The 21,673-nt window shown below is 38.3% G+C and overlaps 1 protein-coding gene across 1 annotated transcript; it reads right to left on the bottom strand.

Moving 5' to 3' along the window:
- Positions 1 to 9,347: 9,347 nt before the first annotated feature.
- Positions 9,348 to 12,488, bottom strand: ppp1r15b (protein phosphatase 1, regulatory subunit 15B). The gene is made up of 3 exons (XM_036561723.1): positions 12,142 to 12,488; positions 10,178 to 11,301; positions 9,348 to 9,753 (listed from the first exon to the last, which is right to left on the bottom strand). The coding sequence occupies exons 1-3, from the start codon at positions 12,290 to 12,292 to the stop codon at positions 9,541 to 9,543; spliced, it is 1,488 nt and encodes a 495-aa protein (XP_036417616.1). The 5' UTR covers positions 12,293 to 12,488; the 3' UTR covers positions 9,348 to 9,540.
- Between the last annotated feature and the right edge of the window lie 9,185 nt (positions 12,489 to 21,673).

Consider the following 21,673-nt stretch of genomic DNA (forward strand, 5'->3'; position numbering starts at 1 on the left):
TTTTGGATAATACACAGTGTTATGCAAAAGTTCAACATGCTATTCAAGGCCCCTTTCACACAATATAATTTATGAATTTCTGGTCACACTTTATAATAAGGGTACGTGAAATAATTTTAATTCATGCATATCCCTATTGTGAAGCATTACCGAATTTGTATGTTTATAACACCTTTCACACTACACAGCTTCTAGACTTTCATTCTACAAGGCACTTATGTATAAATTAACAGTGTCTACTCTCAAACTAACTCTCAAACAACCATCTGTATGTCGCTAATAATTAGAGTAACCATTAACTAGTAATTATTACCTATTTAACTATATTTACATGTTAGTTATTTAAGCTTAAATAGACAGTTTCAGACTGCTGTGTAAGAGAGACCACATCCAAAACAGAGATGGGTGAACTCATGTGACAATATAGCACAGAGCTGAATCACACTTACAGCTGCTTCCCCATATCTTCACCCCTCAGTCTTCCTGTGCTTATAGAAGGATCACCCAGTCTTCAGTCCTCCATCGAAACAGCCTGAAACTCATACTCTGTATGCAGGCTGTGACAGCCAGGCTTATGACTGTTACTAATAGAAACAGAGGCAGCAGAAAGCAGGACATATCCTAGGATGACCCAAATACAACACACAGTCAGGAGACCACCGTCTCTCACAGCCCAGTAGAGGTCCATTTCATCACCACATGAAAGCAGACTGAGGCTGCGGGGCCCATGTTCTGAACTACACATACATTTAAATAAAAAGTGCACTGCTGGTCAGTAATATCTTTGAATGCAATCAGTGTTCATGCAGTTGAATTATTGTCCGCTACAGCAGCTCTGTATGAAAGCTATGGAGCAAAGAGCACAAAATTACAAACCTTTGTCAAGTGTTCTCCTTCATGACAAGCCATGCAACAAATTACATGAGTAATATTTGATCACTATGTTTCAGCTGGCAGTAGGATGATGTCCCAGATGAATAACCCATGATAACATAAAGAAAGCTCTTAGACTCTTTCTTGTGAATTTAGTAAGAGCTCTGTCAGGCTTGTGGTCCTATAAAACAGGGGTTGGACATGCATACTAATACAAACTGAAACACAGAAAGATGATCAATGTCGCCCTCTTCTGGAGCCTCTACTTCAGTAACTCATTTAATGTTACACACACAACAAGAAGAGCCTTAGGAGAGACTAAGAAGAGAGTGGGGCACAAACTAACATTAACTTTTTATGTTTATTTGTAGTAAACAAATGCTTTTGGCCTTGTATTCCCATAGCAATGCCATCCATGAATATTAACAGCAATCAGACTGATGTTTACCAAAATACCCCTGAAGTCAGTTTTGTACCATTAAAGTAAGTTCTTTAATCATATGTTTTTGATTACTGAGCTGTGTGTATAGCTGTGTGTATAGCTGAGTTCACTCTATCAGATATATTAATTTATTCACTCTCTTGGTGGCAGATGCAATGTAAATAAATATATTCAAACTTTATAATTCCCATATTAGCTCTGGAGTTTGCCTGTTCTCCCCGTGTCTGCGTGGGTTTCCCCTGGGTGCTCCGGTTTCCTCCCACAGTCCAAAGAGATGCAGTCAGGCTAATTGGACATGCTAAATTGCCCCTAGGCATGAATGTGTGTGTGATTGTGAGTGTGAATGTATATGTCTGTCTGTCTGTCTGCCCTGCAATGGATTGGCGACCTGTTCAAGGTATATCTTGCCTTCCACCCCATGACAGCTGGGATAGACTCCAGCGCCCCCCGCAACCCAGAGGGATTAGCAGTTAAGATGATGTGTGTGTGTGTATTAGCTCTTCCACTTTGTGATCAGAAGTAAATTTGTCAGCATGATATATCCCCTTTTCACTAATCATGTATTGAGGAATATTTTTATGTGTTTAAAATACATAAAATTTACTTAAATACATAAAAAAATACATCAAATGTGTTTTAAATATATAACTTGAAAGTTTGTCTCATTCCAACACCAAAGCATTGTACTGAAATAATTGTGTTTGCATGTGTTCAGTTTACCAGACTTTATTGTTACGGACACATTTACCTCCCCAGTCCATTACAATTAAGCCTACCTGTGGAGCAAGTTGTAACATTTGCATTCACTCCATTCATGACTAAACTGTTAATGGTAAGTGCTGGAAACAAAGTTTATCTTTTCATTTGGAGCAGAGATGTGCAGGCTGCTTGTTTTTAAATAAATATAATCATTTTGCTTAAAAGCTATTAAAATTGTTTAGCAAAAACAAAATGTGTTAAATTGTGCTCTCTCTCTCTCTCCTACACAGATCCACCAAAGGCGAGGCAGTATGGTAGGGGAGAGTGGAGCACACACTAATGTGGGCTAAGGCGTAATTTTTTTTGGAATTAAACAGATTCAAGTAGAACATGTTTTTAGGCATGGATCCACACACACACATATGAAACACTGTATTGAAATATAATTACTGCATTTCATTGAAATACTTCACTTGATATAACTGTAGATCTGACTACTTGCATTTTGCACTTTTTATTTCCTCAACAAATGTCTGACTTTTTTTGACATCTTTTACTTCACTTTTACTGTATCAGCCAAATACTGTGTTCCATTGCTGTTCTGTGTTGCTACCTCAGTGACTGCTATGCTCATATACGCTAGGCTATCTGCGAATCTGATAATATATCATAGTATGTTACACCCTCCTTTGCACTGCTCCACATACTCTTCAGTACTGTGTACTGTCTGTGTTCTGTTTTGTATTTATTGTACGTTTTTTTTCATATTTATTGCACTGCATTGTCTGCACTGTGTATATTGTATTGTCTTGCACTTGTGTTCCTGTGTTGGTCCTAGAGGAATGTTGTTTCATTTTACTGTGTACTTGTATAGAGCTGAAATGACAATAAAGCCTGACTTGACTCTTCTAGTATTCACATAGCATTGTGAATGTTGACAGCTCTGTAACAGATATTTTTCAAGATTCACCATAAAGACCATTTTTGTATCATAAAAGTATTTTAAAATTATTTTTATGATTTTTAGTATTTTATGATATAAATGTATTTTATTGCTAAGTTCTATGAATAAGTCACATAAATTAAACCTATTATTTTAATAATGCTCTTGGTTACTTTACCAAGACAGGCAGATGGTTATTTTGAAGCGTGTAAATGACTCACAGCGAGAGCTAGCCAGGCTAAAATACAGGCACCACAGTAATTAGCATTCCTACATACTCTACTACATGGTACTTAGTTCATTTCATTAATTTAATATTTAATTAAAATTTTATATCCAATTGGCCAAAAAACTTTGCAATGAAATGCATTTTTAATATTATCAAACCACAATAACAGTTAAGTCTAGAAATATGTATGAATAAAAATCCCCTTCAAGAATTTAATTTGTTAAAATGAGCTTTTAGAAATCACAAATACATTATCTTTGCCAACCTAATACAAAGGGGTATCAATATGTGAAAAAAATGCATACCAAACTCTTCTTACTGATCTGTCAACATGAGGAAGTTCAGGCATTCAACTGGAATGAGACAAAGGTTACTGGGCTTCATAAATCAGCCCATGCTCATAAAAAAAATAATTTTCACAGATTTGAGTTTTAAATCTCCACCACAAGGGCAATAATGTAAGTTTTGCATGTCATAAATCTGCATGAGCAGGGACAGTTTGCCTACACTGTTAGAAACAAAGGTTCTGTGCAGGTATATTCTTTGTTCATCAAGGTACAAACAATGTAAATGTGCCTTCAAAGGTACAACAGTGGTTTTAAGGTGCAACTGTCTACCTTAACCTTCATGTGGTGTTGGGGTCTGTGGGACCCATTTTTTAATGTTTACCAAAATAAAAAAAAAATGATGCGATTTATTATTATTTCAACCTCAGATTCCTTGGTCCTTGATCATTTTCTGTGAAGAACATATAAAATAACACATTTTCAGTGACTTCACTCTGTACACCCCCTACACATTTACATTACACATGTGGTGTTCAGGTGAACCCACAGGGAATAAAAGTGTGGAGGTGCTGTGTCCCTTCACTCTGTTGTCCTCCTACATCGCCTGCTGTTAGTGTGTCTGTATCTGTATGTGTTTGTATATGTGTGTGTGTGTGTGTGTGTGTGTGTGTGTGTATGTGAGGATGGACAACATGGACAGGCTTCCGACTGGCTACAGATGCAATAGGAGAACCCTACGCTGGCCACTTGTGATATTTTAAATCTATCTAATCTATATCTGGTATTTTTACATAAATTGATATGGTTATTTTTTAAAAAACAATAATGGGGTGGCTCCACCAGACCCATTGAGTAACAAAAACATGAACACTACACAAGGGTTAAATAAGTTTTTTCCCAGTGGAAAAGTATGTATCTGTATATTTTGACAACCTAATGTTTTAAAACAGAACAATAAAATAAAAAGGCTGGAGACGAGACGGGGTGTGTGGAGTCAATACAACTTAGAAAATAACATTTTCAAAAGATTATGGTACAAATATGTTCCCTGACTAAAGGTTCTGAGATGTACCCTTGAGGGTATCACCCCATTGACAAGAGGGGTACTGCCCCAGTGACAGTTTCATGCCTTTTTTCTGAGAGTGTACATAAAGAAAGTAAAGGACAGTTTCAGAGACACGCAAAAATCATTCTCCAAGCATTCTCCAGGCAATTGGAGAAGTGCAGATAATGGTTGGATTTTCAGGTAACCAGGCCTCTATGATGTAGATTCATTAAGTGAATAACTCAATTTGATAATACGCCTCTACTTAAAGCACACATTGAGGGGAGTATATTGTGTACATTCCTGCTGAGTTAACCATCATGGTGTTTGTAAAACAACACTATAATTCAGTGGGCCAGATAAGCCCAATATAGAGCACTTTGGCTAACATCACTAAAGAGACAGATTTAGTACAGAAAGCAGACATTCATGCAGAAATATATTGTCCCTGCCTTTAAGTATGGTGGTGGATCTGTGGTCTTGCTTATAAAAAGTTCTGGGAACCTTGTTAGGATATGTAGCAAAATGGATCTGGGATGTGTAAGAATTAAATGTGACTCTCTTCTCCAGCAGGACAATGATGCCTGATTTAAAGCACTGCTTGAGATGCAAATGTAATAACTGTTCTCTAAGGAAACACATAGATTTTTTTCTGAGCAATGGCATCACAGTTAGATTATATTTTTTTATAGTGATGCTCAAATAATTTGGTGAAAAGCTTTTTTATCCATTATTTCACAAAGTAGAAAATCAAACTTGGTGTTATCACTACAGCTTACTGCCTAAACAGAAACTAAAAGAACTGAACGTCTGGTAAAATGAAAACTACTAATTAGTGTAAACTTGGCAAAAGATGACAATGGACTAGGTACTAACTGACAATGTACTCATCTTGCCCACAAAGGACTGGTGTAGCTGCAAGTTTTCATTTCAGTGCATGTAATCACACTTGTTTGATCAATTAGGTCTCAGTCTTCAAACAACTGATCATGTGTTATCCTGCTTTTTCCTGCTTTTTTTGGCAATAAAAACATACAACCACACCAACCCTTTACAGATTGACACATCCTTTTGTTCCTTATCATTGGTCTCTTTGTGATGACACACAAGCCTGGCAGACAACAGTCAGCATGTTGGCCTGTGCACACTCTAGACTGTTGGCAACACCCAATAGGTAGACCCAAGAACTACAAAGACAAAAAGTACTTGAAAAATCAGAGACCACCCTTTCATTTATTGAGTTTCCAGTCATAAAATATTTCATTGCCAGAAAAAAGCAGAAAACATATGTTTATAAACGTTATACATGTTTTTTATAATATGTAATATAATAAAATCATATTATATGTGTTCTACAATGTGTATAAACATAAAACAACATATCAATATAACAATATTAAATTCAGCTATATGAAATTTTCAACAAATCAGTTGACGGAATTTCTTCTCTCCTACATATTCCACGATCAACTGTAAGTGGTATTATCGAAAAGTATTTAGGAACCACAGCAACCAGAGCTCTCAGGTGCATAGTGCATAAAAGTCACCAATGTTCTGCTGACTCAGTAACTGCAGAGTTCCAAACCTCCTCTGGCATTAACATCAGCACAAAACTGTGCACTCAGAGCTTCATGGCATGGGTTTCCATGGCCAAGCAGCTGCATGCAAGCGTTACATCATCAAGCACAATGCCAAGTGTTGGATGGAGTGGTGTGAAGCACAACGTCACTGGACTCTGGACCAGTGGAAACGTATTCTGTGGTGCGATGAATCACGCTTCTCTATCTGGCAGTCTGATGGACGAGTCTGGGGTTTGGCAAATGCCAGGAGAACATTACCTGCCTGACTTGTGAATTGCGCCAACTGTAAAGTTTGGTGGAGGAGGGATAATGCTATGGGGTTGTTTTTCAGGGCTTGGCCTAGGCCCCTTAGTTCCAGTGAAGGGAAATCTTAATGCTTCAGCAGACCAAGACATTTTGGACAACTGTATGCTTCCAACTTTTTGGGAACAGTTTGAGGAAGACCCTTTTCTGTTCCAGCATGACTGAGCCCCAGTGCACAAAGCAAGGTCCATAAAGGCATGTTTGGGTGAGTTTGGTGTGGTAGAACTTGACTAGCCTGCACAGAGCCCTGACCTCAACCTCATCAAACACCTTTAGGATAAACTAGAATGAAGATTGCGAGCCAGGCCCTCTCGTCCAACATCAGTGTCTGACCTCACATCTGGTCTTTTGGACGAATGGGCAAAAATTCCCACAGACTCATTTCAAAATCTTGTAGAAAGCTTCCCAGAAGAGTGGAAGCTGTTATATTAATATTCATCATATTAATGCCTATGGATTTAGAATGTGGTCATAAAAGCTCCTATAGGTGTCCAGCTGGTGAAGTTGTGTGAGCGGAAATGCATCTGCTGAGTGCTGACTAGCAGGTAAGAGAATAAACAATGAAATTAAATATGGAGGATACGCAAGGCTGAAGTTACCCCTAAACCAAGAGCCTTCATGCACTCCAGGCTGATGAAAGTGTCCAGGACAAGCTTGCTTGTATTGTAATAGGGAAAATAGTAAACAAAAGTAAAATGAAACTTATGCGTTGATGTTTTTATGTGGGAAGATGTTTTTATCTGATCTGCTCTGGACACATTTTAATGAAAAGTGTAAATGGAATCTGACCAAAGTATATTCAGATATAACTAGCCATTAAACACATGCTAACACAAGGTGTAAACAGGCTCAAACATTCCTCCTAACTAATAATATACAACTACCCAAATCCAAAAATAAATGGGACTAACATCTAACACCTGTGAGAAGGCTATGGGTCTGAAAGGATGGGTAGATGTTAAAAAAGCTGTTCCCGAGAAAAGGAAAGGACAACTAAGATGTGGATTAAGATTTTATGTACTGATGAGTCTAAAGTTGAGATCTTTGGAAGTAACAGAAGGAAGTACAGACGTCACTATAGCAATGAAAGACCCTTCAAACCATTTCTACAACCATCAGTCATGTATGGAGGAAGACCAGTGCAAGTTTGGGAATGTATAACAACATCTATAGTTGGGAATTCATTTTTGATTGAAGACATCAAGAATGCTTATGGGTACTAACAAATTTTAATACATCATGCAGTACCCTCTAGAACATGCTTGATTGGAAAGACATTAATTCTACAGGAAGATAACCCCAACTTCTGAGAAGATCAGAAAGAAAGATGCTGGTTCTCAGAAAAATGTACTGGGCACCCCAGAGGCCAGACCTTAACATCATTGAATATGTTTGGTACTACTTGGATCGACAGAAGCACAAAATGCAACCGATTTTCCGAACTTTGTAGGTGTGGAAGAATATCCATGCAGGTTTCTTTGAAAAACTGAGAGCAAGCCTCCAGAAAAGAATATAATCTGTAGTAAAAGCAAAGGATGGACACTAAATACTGAAAATATTAAAATTATATTTAATTGTTGATGCTTCTCTGTAATTTTCTGTTAAATATATGTTTTCCGCTTTTTTGCTGATGCTGAAAATGAATAATGTTTTGACTGGACATAAAATACATTAAAGCGTGGTCTTGGATTTCTGCATGGTATACCATATGTAGGCCTGATAGTTTGACTATTAAAAAAAAATCAAAACAAAGGAATCAGAAGCCTTAACTACACTCAAGATAGTTAAGTATAGCCAAAATCACAGCATTCACTGCTCTATGATTACAGATTGACAAGGTGACTCATCTCAATGAACGATTTAAATCATCTCACTGAACGATGAGAATCAGAGAAGCTGTGCCCACTATGGGCCCAGAGGGGATGTGTGAGTTTACCTGTGCTGCCTTTGTGTTTCACTCACAAAGGCTGCTGACTGTCTTATTGCATCAGGCAGTGTGTGCAGGGTAATTGAGACTCCAGAGATCCCCCCACTACCACAACTCCCCCCCTCCCCTCAGGTTCAGAACTCTTCAGGATGAGTAATAGAGGCAGGGGCCATGTTGGCTGCCCTCCCACAACACACCCAGCCCTGCTGCAATCCCTTGCAATCCTTTCACAGCCACCAAACGCGCTGCTCTGTTGCCTGGCTACCAGGTGCACCAGAGCCCTGGCTGCCCTAGGAGATGGAAAGACACTCTGCAGCATTCACCCACACACACACAGACAGACACAATGATCTGTCCATATGGTGCTCTGTCAATCAACAACAACAGATTATGTTACAGTTGTGTAAACAAAGCCAGTGGACAGACTGGTTCACCTCTTTTGCCTTAAGGTAAAGCCTGTTTGTTCGAGAACTCGCTGAGAACTTGTATACAGCTCTTCCACAAAGGGTCACTGGCTTAGTCAAGCTACAAATCTGGTGTCACAATCAGCTGTAAAGATTGCGTACATCATTGCTCCTCTTTACACCATACAGTTTGTGCTACCAGTGATGTGTCTAGGGGAGATGCTAATTGATTTCTCCTCAAGGGAGAGAGTTTCATCATGCCTTGTTTTTAACCCTCTCTCTTATACCAAGTCCTCTTGAAGGAGAAATCAGTCCTCAATGCAAAACTGAGAAACATGCAAATATTTGCAAGAGAAAAAGCGTAGCTTCTAAAAGTGACCAAAGTGACCAAACACAGAAAATACAGAATGTAGGTTGAAAATGAGTGCTTGTTTTGCACAAACTACTTTATTTCACTTTTTTTTTCTCCACAAACACAAATGTTAGCAATTTTTCTTCAATATCATATTCCTCACAACTTAAAAACAACAAAATCTACTATAAATATCATCTATCATCATGATTAAACCAGCTGTCCCATTAACAGTGTCATTTCCATTGATGGTCAGTAAGGCACAGAAAAAAACAAAACAAAACAAAACAAACCCAAAAAACATTCTGATGACATATGAGGTTGGAAAATGTGTTTTGAACACACAGCTGAGGTATGGCTGTTAAGTTGGAAAAAGATTACTGGCTGGCCAAGAAAACTACACAGCCCAGCATCTCAGTCAGTTTAAAGTCTGGATATAAGCAATTCTATGAGTGCTTATTTGGTCAGTGTGTTTTGTTGATAGGCTGCAAGCTTTTTCCTATGCGACAGGCTAAAACAGTATCCAATGGCCTGCTCAGTTTCCAAAATTCTCCTCTGGAATCGATCCCTATCTCGGGCGTGCTCCTCCCATGGCCCCTTACGAGATGCCTGAAGGGCAAAGGACCAGGCTCGCATCTTGTGAACTTGCACAATGGGAGAGAATTTAACCTGGGGGGGGACATGATTGAGAGAGTCAACATACATAGAGTCTATAAATAAAAAGAAATAACAGTTTGTAAAGCCATAAATAATAAGCCGATAATTACAAAAGTAGTTGTAAATGTCAGTATAACTAATAATTTAGATAGTATACCACTCAATATCCTAATGTGTGTGCTTGTAATTAGCCAATGTTAACATTCTTAAGAAGTCATTTGCAGAAGTTAAAGTATTAGTAAAAATAACAGGTGATTCTTAATCTGATATCATAAACAGTACAAATCTATTATTCCAATCTACTGTCATAATGTGTCTATGTACAAGAGCTGGAACAACATTTTGATTTCCTGTTAGTCATTACACAAACATAGGAAATGGGTATCTCAAGTGCAGTTTTGAGACAGATTTTAGATAAAGGCTAACTGATAATTACCCTTTTCACCATAAGAATCTCCTTCTTCGTGCTACTCTCAGCTGTCTTCTTTAGAAGCCTTTTCCAGGGCACTTTAGAAGGTTTCTCCAGAGACAGCTGAGGGCATTTGTGACTGACTACTCGTCTTGTTGGCAAAAGTGGCTTTTTGCATGTAGTATCTGCTGAGTCTCTGGATGTTTTAAGGCTTTGCTTACAGTTGTCAGGTGAACCTACAGCATGGTCCAGGTTCCCATTACGCTCGTGTGTGCTGCAGGCTGCTCGGCTGTGAAGAGGAGCTCTGAAATTCAAAGGGTGATATGGGTCATCGTTCAGGGACAGAGACTTCCACAAGGAATCCTCTTCATCTTCTGATGAGACAGTTCCAGTACTTCCTTGCTCGCTAGTGTCCGAGCTCAGAGATGCACTGGACTGGCATGCTGAAGACATATGCTTTTCTTGACCAGTGCTGGAGCTTTCTTGTGCTCTCCGTTGGTCAGTAACTGCACTGGACACACATGCTGTGAAATGCAGAGGATGGTATGGATCAGTGGACTTGGTAAGAAGGTCCCAAAGTCTGTCGTTGTCCTCTTTGTCCACCTCCACACAGGAGCTGTCGGAGCCACCCCAGCTGACCTCACTGTCTGAACTCTGGCCTCCTGACTCTTGCTGACAAGGCCTGTGGCTGCTGTCTGTAGAAGAACTAGATAAACTTCGCTCGAGTCCTGCCAAAAGATCATCCTGCTTTTGAAAGTCCTTCTGATAAAGACTCGACACACAAGCAGTAAAAGCAACGGGGCAAAGGTCATCTTTGTACGCGCCTTCAGAACCCGTAAGCACATTCCAGCTGTGTTTCCAGCTGCAGGGCTCTCCTATGTAAAGCTCCTCACTGTCTGAGAGACACTCTGTCGCACGGGACACAAAGTCATCCACCAAAGAGCAACAGAGCTCGTCGTTCACCAGGCTGGACAGAACAGAGCGAGAGTGAGAGTCCAAGTCGAAAGGATCCCCACTTTTGTTGTTTTCGAACAAGGATGACAGAAGGAAACCATCAGGGGCATCTCTGGATGAACTGCTAATGTGCTGAATGTGCTCCCCTGCATCATCCGTGATTCTCACATGAACCTCAAACCTAAACATCTGAAACACTGGAAACCAAAGAAATGATGTAAGACAGCAGAAAATGGAAATGAGCAAAATAACATCCTTCCATATGAGGGCGTTTCTGCTACTACAAGCACTTTTGGCTGTCCGAAGTTTAGAAAATGGACTTTAAATGAAAAGAACTTTGAGTATCAGAGTCTGTAATACAAATGAGCTCTACAAAATTGCATATAATTAAAAGTAATCATCTGAACTGAATTTCCCTTTTTAACACTGAGCTATTGCTGGAAGGACACCACAATAAAGACATTTTCCCTGGTTTTGAGTATAAATGACAATCAGCACATTCTGTTATATTGGTTTTGAGATAACTCCTCATTTATTTGAACTTAGCATTAATATTATGAATATAACATAATATGTTGGTCAGTACTACTGTAAGAACATACAAATGTGGGACAGACATATTTCTGTAAATAAATGACATCACTGATCAACAGAAGCATTTGTTTAAATATGTTTTGATTTAATATTTATACAATGCACTTTCAAATGAAAGTTTTGCATTTTAGTAATTCCTTTTATGCAGTTGAAAAGGAATCATAGGTGTGGGACTTGGTATATAAAAAACTGGTGTACCTAAAATGACATCAACTCATTACTATTTTGTATGTAAAAGAGGACTTTTAATGACAGTGATGATGTGCTCTATACTTCATGCAAAATATGAACATAGATTAAAAAAAATGAAAACTGCCCGCAATTGCAGAAAAACCTATAAGCAAAAGAATTAGCACTCGAATTCAGAAAAGTTCAAACACATTTTTAACGTCTCATGCTAGGAGTCTCAGACTGAAAAGCTCAACAGTACAGCTCTCGCTTACCTGCCATCAGACTGTAGCAGATGACCTGCAGCAGCAGGCGGAAATGCTCCCACACCACCGCCAGAATCTGCTTGGTCCACGGCAGGAGCATCATGCCGCCGTGGCCGAAGCGCTGCATAGCCGTCCTCGGAGAACCTGCCACAGCCTCCATCTTCAGCACGCAGCTTCAACTGTCACGTATTCTGATATTCGTCCCTCGCAGAGATCTGCTTACGGTGGTCTGATGAATATTCCTGAATGTTCATAAAGCACATCTTCCCTCTGAAGGAGAAACTGTTACGAACTGCGAGCGAAACCGTCCTCGGTCCTCATGTTCCCGAAATCTGATCGCGTGCGTGTTCAGTCTCCAAAACAAACGTGTGGAATGGCTTGGGCGAATGTACCACCCTGATATAAACAAATAGTTCCGCTTAGTAACCTGTGATTGGACCACGGTCGTGTCCCTCACGTTCTGATCCCGCCTCCACTAACAGATAACTCCGCCCACAAACAGAACTCGGCGCTGACGCTCAGGCGCTCACACACAAGTTTCTGATCCAGAGACACTCGTTACAGATATTACAGTGGGCACATAATACAGTGTCAAGTGGAAATAAAAAGCCGAGGAACAAGGAATTAGTTTTGAAACTGCTTTTATTTATTCAAAAAGGTAAGTTTATGCCACCAAAGCTGAAGCTGTAAAAGATTCGCCGGGAAGAAAGAGAGAAAAATCTAATTGAAAATAGTGTTTTCACAAATATTAGAAGCTTTTCAATTGGACTTTTTTGCTCCATACGTGGTACGTATTTCATCTCTTTCTTTCCTTTAAGCTACAGGAAAATCATATAACTCACTTGAAAATAATCACTTTTTCAGTTTATTTCATTTCCACCTTTCCACTTGTGCATTTTCAGGATATCACTTGTTTACATATCACTCTCATTACAAGTCTGTTTACTTGTTAACGTGTCTTTGAGACACGACAAAATCACCTGTGAAATGTATGAGACTTTTCTATGGACTAAGTCAACACACTAGTAGTAGCATAGAGTTTTCAATACCCACAGCTTGTCTCAACGTGCAAATCCTACCAAGTTAAAACAAGAATTGAAAAAGACATATGATTTGACTATTACAGGTTTCCTTCAATGGTAACCAAATACAGGTCAAATTGTAACCCACCTCTCTCCATCCACTCAAGTTCACAACCAGGGAAATACATGCAAAGTATTTTTTTACACTGTACAAAAGCAGCTGACCAGCAATATATCTATAAAACAGCAACATGAAATCTCGCAGTTCTTAAATGTGGTGACCTTATTGTGACAGGATGTCCAAAAAAGTTGAAGAGAAGAAAAAGGTTTTGCATCTCAACTAGAGCTTTAATCAGGCCTGAAATTTAGGTCCGAACCCAAATACAGCCTGAGAATTTTATGCCCTTTCTTGACATAAACTTTTATTTATAATCAATTTCAATTGTGTTTTACTAACATTCCACACAACACTGTGATAAACTGTGTAGCTTGGTGCCAGTAATGATGCAGCACTTAGATTTTAGATGTAATACAATAGCTGTAATGTATACCTACATTACAATCATATTTTACATTTTAAATTTCATTAACATTTCAGTTGCATGATGTACAAGAATAAAATCAACTGTGTATGTGGCAGTTAATGATTAATGGGTTAACACTAGAATCCACTGTAAAGGGCACAGCTAAGTGGAAGTAATAATGCACGACCTTTTTTTTTATAAGTAGTGCAATATCAACTTTACAATATTTTTCCATTTTGAATTTTTATAGCATATCAAAAACATATGATATGCAGGATTATAAGGCACAGCTAGGTGTCAGCAATGAGGCATAAACTTTGGATTTAAAAAATGATGAAATAACTACTTCATATATATTTTTTTTCCATTTTGAATTTCAATAGAATTTCAACCAAATTACAAATGATCAGCGGACATCATTACATACATCACTGCAGTTAACTGTGTATAGTACTGGTAGGTGCCAGTAAAGTCAAGTCTTGGTGTCATTAGGAAACATGATAGCAGTTTTCATAGCTAAGCTGATGACACGCAATTATGCATTGTCATTACTTCCATTCCATTCCACTATGAAATTCTATAGCATTTAAGCTGCAATATAAACATTAAAAACAACTGTGTATGTTGAAGATAGCCTTCAAAAGCACACAGAAACAACTTCTGGATTTTAAATGTAATGTAATAACAAATACTATTTCGGATGCATTTTTAATTTCAATAGCATTTCAACCACATTACATAGGGCACTAAAATTAACTGTGTATGGTGCAGTTTGGTGTCAGAAATAATGCATAACCTTTGGATTATGGACATAATTCAAGAGTTTATATGATTTTTTTCTATTATGAATTTCAATATTCAAATTAAAATTTCAAGGTCCAGACTTCGGGGTACTCACAGCTATGAGCTTTCCAGAAATACAGTTTTATTTTGAAAGTCATCACTGAATACAACCCAAAGTAAATGAAAGTATTAAACAAAGAATACATTGCAAAAGGGAAAAAAAGAAGTCTGCGTCTATTAGGTTATGAAGAGTGAAGAAATACAGGTGGTGCTGAGTCTTGTTATCTGTTTTAGTTTTTTTGAGTTGATACATACTTCATTTTTTGTGTGTGTGTGATTGCGATCGCAATTGTTGACATTCTCCGTTTTTTGTAAACTTCATAATAAGTCATAAAGCTAATTAGGCAAACCCCTTCAGCTACTAAACAAAGTGGCCAATCAAATGTCTCACGTCACCTGTTTTTTTCTCTCAGTCAGCGAATCAGCACCAGCGCAGTGAACTGCAGCGTCAGACAGCTCGTTTATCTTATGGTTAATCCAGAGACAGTGGGGAGAGGAGAACTGCCACTCGGTAAAGTCTTCCGGGTTTGTCAAACGCTAGAGGGCGATAGATCTAAAGTGAGTCCTAAATTGAAGAGCTTAATATGGAGAATTCGAGCGAAATCTTAGTTTGTAAATGCTTAAACATTTTTATAGACGAATGCATTCATTTCCTGAACAGCATTAAACATTTTAACACTGTTGTTATATTTTAAAGCGCTTTAAGCTCTAGTTAGAGGTCTATATTGCGGCGCCTCGAGTTTGTTAATGACGTCCGATAGCACGAACCGCTCCACTCTTCCCGCCTATGAGCTGCTCCGTTCTCCAACAGTTAACACTCAGTAGCAGTAATGCTAGTACCCTACTGCCCAAAACCTGTTTGCCACAGAAATATGGAAATATATAGGTAAATGTTCTTTGCTTTTTTAGTGAAATATGCCCTTCTACTTTCCACAATTAAAGGATCGTTCAAGGGATTAGAAACTATTTTAACTATTTGTTTTTAGCCGTTATGTTCCATTCGCTCCTCCTCACTGAGGACTCTCTCTCTCTCTCTCTCTCTCTCTCTCTCTCTCTCTCTCTGGCGTTCTGCAGTCATGTTTTTGATAAAATGGAGAAAAAATGTCTAATCTAATGTCTAATCTGGTTAGACACACCAGGTATTACCGGAATAAATATTATTTAATTTGAAGATTCGTAACAAAAATGTAAGAACAATTAATTTGTATGTTTATCAGTTCATTATAACGTAGGAGATGGAACCAGTCTACCAAATAGAGGCTAGTGACAGACAGACCAGAGGACCTTGGGTCACGTGGCTAATCTTATAATAAGATATATTTAATAGGCTGCATGTGAGCTAACATATTGCCATGCTAAATACAAACCTGTTTCTCTGAATGTCTCTTTTGTCCTCTGTGATAGTTTGTCTTATTGATTCCCAACTGAGCTTAAGTCCTACCAGGTGCCGACCTTATAAAAAGGGATCACTTCTGGAGTACTGTTATGGGCCCATTACATAATAAGCAAGTGCTTATTTGTACATGTATAAGAAAGACAGGTACTAATAGTAAGCCAGCAGCTTGTGATCTAAGCAGGCACTACGGTTCATAATAAGAGAGAAGTTCACTCAGGTACTGAGGTTGAGACTGTTTAGAGCTTTATATGTCAGTACAGGAATTTTGTAATTAATGCGGAATTTAACTGGCAACCAGTGTAGGTTCGATAAAGCAGGACTGATATGATCAAACTTTCAGGTTCTTGTGAGGACTCTGACTGCAGCGCTCTGGACTAACTGAAGCTTGTAAAGGCTTTTGCTGGAACATCCAAACAGCAGAGCATTACAGTAAGTCAGACTTGAGGTAAAAAAGGCATGAAGTAGTTTTTCTGCATCCTGTACAGTGCGTTTCTCAATTTGGCAACATTGCGAAGATGGAGGAAAGCTACTCTAGTAATATTGGTTATATGTGCATTTAAGGACTATGGAGCCCCGGAGGGGACGGAGGTAAAAATAAAAATTAATTGGAGTGAACTTCTGCAGTTTGTATGCACGTTTTCTTTTATTTGTGGTCACGATTTCTCAATTCGTTCCCATGATTAACAATTCTCTCTCTCTTTGTTTTAATCGTGCACGTTTTCTTTACTTCGTGGGTACATTTTTTAAAATTCGTAATCACGATGTCTTAATTTGTTCTCTCGTTTACTTTTTAACTTTTTTTTTCTGATTCGTGCGCAAACAAAATAAATGTAGCTCATACAAGCCGCTAACAGCTCCCTGAGACTGTCTGACGGGTTTTGATGTGTTAGATTGATGTGATAATATACAGAGATGATCATTAGGTTTGATTTTGATTTGGGGGATTATGAGGACACTGTAGCTCCTCTTCACAGCGACCAGCCCTCAGGCTCATCAGTGCAGCTGCAGTTTGGTGGTGAAATGAAGGAAGACAATAAACTACAATCACAGTCTTCACTAAACTGCACTTTCTAAAGATTATATTTAACAGAGACGTAGACGTAGCGTGGCTGCTTAGTCCCATTTCTGCTCCCATGTCAAGCTGCGGTGTTGTTTTAACAAACTCAAACACACACAGAAACATTTATGTGGGATGAGGTCAAAAGGCAAAAGAGAGTTTAATAGATCTATGGATTAGATGTAGATATATTAATGTGAGGATGCTGAAACACTAAAAATGTATATGATCAATAAATATAACCATTAGAAAGTGCAGTTTACGGAAGATTGTGGTTGTAGTTTATTGTCTTCCTTCATTTCACCATATTAAGTTTTCAATGATTTGTATAAATGAATGAACCAATGATACACTTACTGCAAACAAACTGAATTGAAATGGATTTAAGTGAAGAGGGAAAAAAAAAAAAACTAGGCCTATAACAATTAGAAAGAAATTGCCTGAATGCAGTTATTTGAGGTGTTATTTCAGCTGATCACAGAATGTGAATTGAGTGCCTTTTCATCCTTTAGGATGTTGCAAACATCTAAATTAAAGAAAGCAGAAAACACACTGAGACACATCATGGGTTTTACAAGGACTACAAAGGTTTTAACTTTTGACTGGTGCTGTAACACCTTTAAAGGGCCACAGAGAGAAATGTTTGTTTATTTGAGCTCGAGCTGTGTCGTCATTTGAGAGCTACTATGTATTGACAACTAGTTGTCAGCTAAAATATCATGATTGTGAAAGGCTTTTCTCACAACACATAAATTCTAAAGAGGAAAGCAGAAGCTGTGATTGTGACCCAGCAAAAACAGCAGAGAAAGCCAGTGTCAGAACCACAATCTGGGCAAGCCTCAGGTGACTGTGGCAAGAGAAGGTCCCCGCATCACGTTTAATGGAAGAAACCTCGAAAGAACACAGGCTTAAAAAAGGGACCTCATCCTTCTTGGGGCAACAATGGAAAAACATATACTAAACATAGCTTACATACGAGAAATTATGTGTGCCTGTATTGATTATGATTCTCCATAGGAAAAAAAAAAAGTTTGCTTAAGAATCAGAATAAAATGTTACATAAGAAACTGGAATCTGTGATTGCTTCCTTCATGTCATGCTGAGGCAGAGCGTGCAGCAGCAATTCGGAAAAGAACCGCTTTAAGTGTACTGCTGAGGAGTTGAAAGTGCATCTGAGGTTGCCGGCCTGGCAACCAGTCCACCCACTTGCTCATCCACCCCCTCACCCACTCACCCACTCACCCACTAATCCGCTCAAAACTAGACTCTGCAGGAATATCTCCAGCAGCAGGGTTAGGGACTAGACAGTTTAACCCAGATAATAGGTAAAGAAACATACATTTATTTGCAACCTTCAATACAATTGTAGGATGTTAGGAGAGACTGACAACTAAAATGTCTAAGTGTATGTAGGTCCCTTAGAGTTACATTCTGATAGTAAAATATCAAAGTGCCAATCCTGCCGCAAAAAAAAAAACACACAACACTATCACTGAAGATGAAACAGAAACCTTAATTTAGGCTACTGCCCCACAGAAATAGCTCTAAAATAGTATATAATAAAAGTTTATATTTACTTTGCAGTAACATTAAATATGATAAATAGTAGTATTTTACAGGTGATGACAAATATAGCCTATTAACATATTGGGAGGGAACGTCCCCACCCAATATTTAAGTGGGCTGTGTGTCACCTTGTTATGTCGTGCAACAAGTGCACTTTTAGAGCAAACACTGTCTTTTAAAATGAATTAAAGGTAAGATCATTTTAGTCGTCTTGGGCGTTCACAGAAGCAGAGTGATTTTTATGTATATAGTATTCCTTAAATATTGCTACTGTTTACATCAGTTTGTGTTTATACTACCATGCTGGACATACAGTGCACTACAAGCATGCAGAAGAAAAATCTCATAACTCTACATAGGGAGAAGGGAGCACTTTGAGTGAGAGTAAAGAGAGAGACTATATTGGGAGTTTGGTGAGAGTAATCTTCGTATAGTATGTAGAATAACGGATGTCACATGATTGCAGAAATCTCAGGTGTGATGCTCCCACAACTCATTATACAGCCATCAGCTAATTATACAACTCAAACAAGTTCCATTTTTTTATAAACCAGCCAAACTTGGCCTCTCTGTTCAGGTTACAGCAGTTTAGCCCACCCATTCACTCTGAAGTTACAGAGGATCATTTCCTGATTGTGTTCAAATCGTAGGTTAGCCATGAACTGAAAGTGTATCATGCTGCAATACCTACATCTTCAGTTATATTTGACACTGATAGTGTTCCAAATGATTAAGTGACAGGAAAACAGAACTCCAGTTTTTTTAACCCAAAACAGACTACACAATCCATCTCCTGGATGACACCAACGCCAACAAAATGTTTTATAGTTCACCTGTATTTTAACCTTTACAGTCATACGGCTCAGCAAAATATTCTGCTGCAGTTGACTTCAAATCCATTGTGCTTGTATGATTATAAAATGAGTTTCAACTTCAGGCTTATTAAATGTCTCTATGGTGAAATGTTTTGAACACACCCCACAGTACGTCTGTACTTTCGCCCTGCAGAGTTCAGCTCCAACCCTCATCAAACACACATGATCCAGGTAATGAAGGCCTTCAGGAGCATCTGAATATTAGAGCCATGTGTGTTGAATCAGAACTCTTCAGGGTAATCTTCAAAACCAGGATTGGACACCCCTGCAGTAGGACATACAGCCATTTTATCAGGTGTAGCTGTATCTCAGTGATAGGTGAGGGTGCTGTGAGGTGAAACATGGGATAATATTTTACACTTAACCTGCATATATATAAGTTACAAATGAACAATTAAATATTAAGTGGACGTAATCCATATTCTGAGTCAAACGTGATCAAAGAGGGTCTCTAAAGTAGCTGAGAATTTTCAATCAGTGATAGGTAAGGGTGGCGTGAGGTGAAGTGAAACATGATAGAATTATAATTTGATATTTGAATGCTAGAATTTTCATGACCAGAAATTAGAAGATGGAAAACAAGCATTTTGTATTTAACTTTATGGTATGACAAATGAACTAACAAGGACATGAACTAACAAGGTACCATGCGTCTTGGGTGATCGGATCAAAGGGCACGGCTCTTAGTACAGGTGTGAATGCAGTCCAGTGTGTTTTGTAGACACATTGTGATCCAGTCTCTCAACTTACCTTCAGAGGTGGCCCCGGACGCATCTGACCACGTAACGTTTGTACTGCAAAAGCTGAAGCAGCCTGACGCCGACAACACTAAATTTTCATATGATTTCCAAAAGAGAATGTATATACAACACAGCAACACATGCACAAAGCCCAAGGGTAAACAATTCTACTTTGTACATTATTAGAATATGGGAGATTAAGTGGCCAAGTAAGAGAACATCTGCTTTTAAGGCCAGTGGTGAAGTGTACATTTAAAACACAAGTGTCAAGCTACGATGCTCACGGGCCAAAACATTGCAGACCTTAGCACACTGCCTGAATAAACACACCTAATTCAGCTCATCAGCTAATTAGCAAGGCCTTCATGAACTCAATTCAGAGCATTAGAGGGTAAACGCTAATCTCTGCAACACTTTGGCCTGGAAGGTCCCCAGTTTGACATGTCTGATTTAACACATGGCCATGCATTTCAGAGATTCAGCTTGTTACACTGTTGGACAAAATCGTGGATTATTTCAAGCAGTAACAAGGTTACTGTCATGCTGTACCACTGCTCTTTAATGTAATTTAATTTATTTAATTAGAATATTTATTTTTATTCAGAACTTTTCTCATTTTCTGAATAGTTATTATTTGGAGACTTCTCAAGGAAATGTCTTATTTTCTTATTGAAACAAAATTACAAGTTGCAGTTGAAGGACATTTAATTCGGTTTATGTGGAAAAAGATTACAGTACACACTGATTCGTCCAGGTTAAAGATAACCAATTAACAATAAATAACTGGCCTTGTTAAACCCATCTTGTCATTAAAAAAAAAATCATTAAAAGAACGAATCAAGTCCTGTTTGTGATGTGAGTGACGCTTGTTTTCTAAATACTTTACATTTAAAAATATTTCCAGGTAAACTCATGATTCCTTTATAGCTCACTAAGTAGCTGGACAGAGGCAGCAGCTTCTAGTCATTCCTGCTATTCCCTTTTCAAAGAAAGAAAAAACAAGAAATGTCAACTGTTCATTATACAGTCTCAAGGTTGTGCTAAAAAAGGGGGCCAATTTACATCATTAAAAGATTTCATGGCTTGAATGAGAGCAAATCAATTAGTTCAGCACTCCATAACGTGCACCAGAATCTCAAATAAGGTGGAAGAACTCTTTAAATTATTATTGTTTTACAGGATATCAAGAGTATTGAGAAACACAAAGAAAAGAAATATAGTGAATCCCACCAAGGCATCCTGTTTTGTTCCCTAGGCAGAAGAGTGGTCAAGTTGTTTCAGTTCATTTGGCACATGATAAGGAAAGCCTGGGACTCTCCTTTGTCTGCCGAGATACCCAAAAGCCTTAGAAGCTGGCAAAGCCTCCTATTTAACTTTGTAGAAAAGTAGAGTGTAAAAATGAGCCCCTTTAAAAAATACATGTCAGTCTATATATATATATTTATATAATAATATAAACTCTTCCTTAATGTAAGTCATTTTGGTCCTCTAATGACAAAATTTACAAAAAAAAATAAC

Source organism: Colossoma macropomum, unplaced genomic scaffold (assembly GCF_904425465.1).
Source record: "Colossoma macropomum unplaced genomic scaffold, Colossoma_macropomum, whole genome shotgun sequence".
Taxonomy (NCBI): Eukaryota; Metazoa; Chordata; class Actinopteri; order Characiformes; family Serrasalmidae; genus Colossoma; species Colossoma macropomum.

Coding starts and splice junctions, on each gene's coding strand:
- ppp1r15b (XM_036561723.1), bottom strand. CDS start 12,292: ATGGAGGCTGTGGCAGGTTCTCCGAGGACGGCTATGCAGCGCTTCGGC. Junction 11,302..12,141: donor CTGCTACAGTCTGATGGCAG/GTAAGCGAGAGC, acceptor TTTGGTTTCCAG/TGTTTCAGATGTTTAGGTTT. Junction 9,754..10,177: donor AGATTCTTATGGTGAAAAGG/GTAATTATCAGT, acceptor GTCCCCCCCCAG/GTTAAATTCTCTCCCATTGT.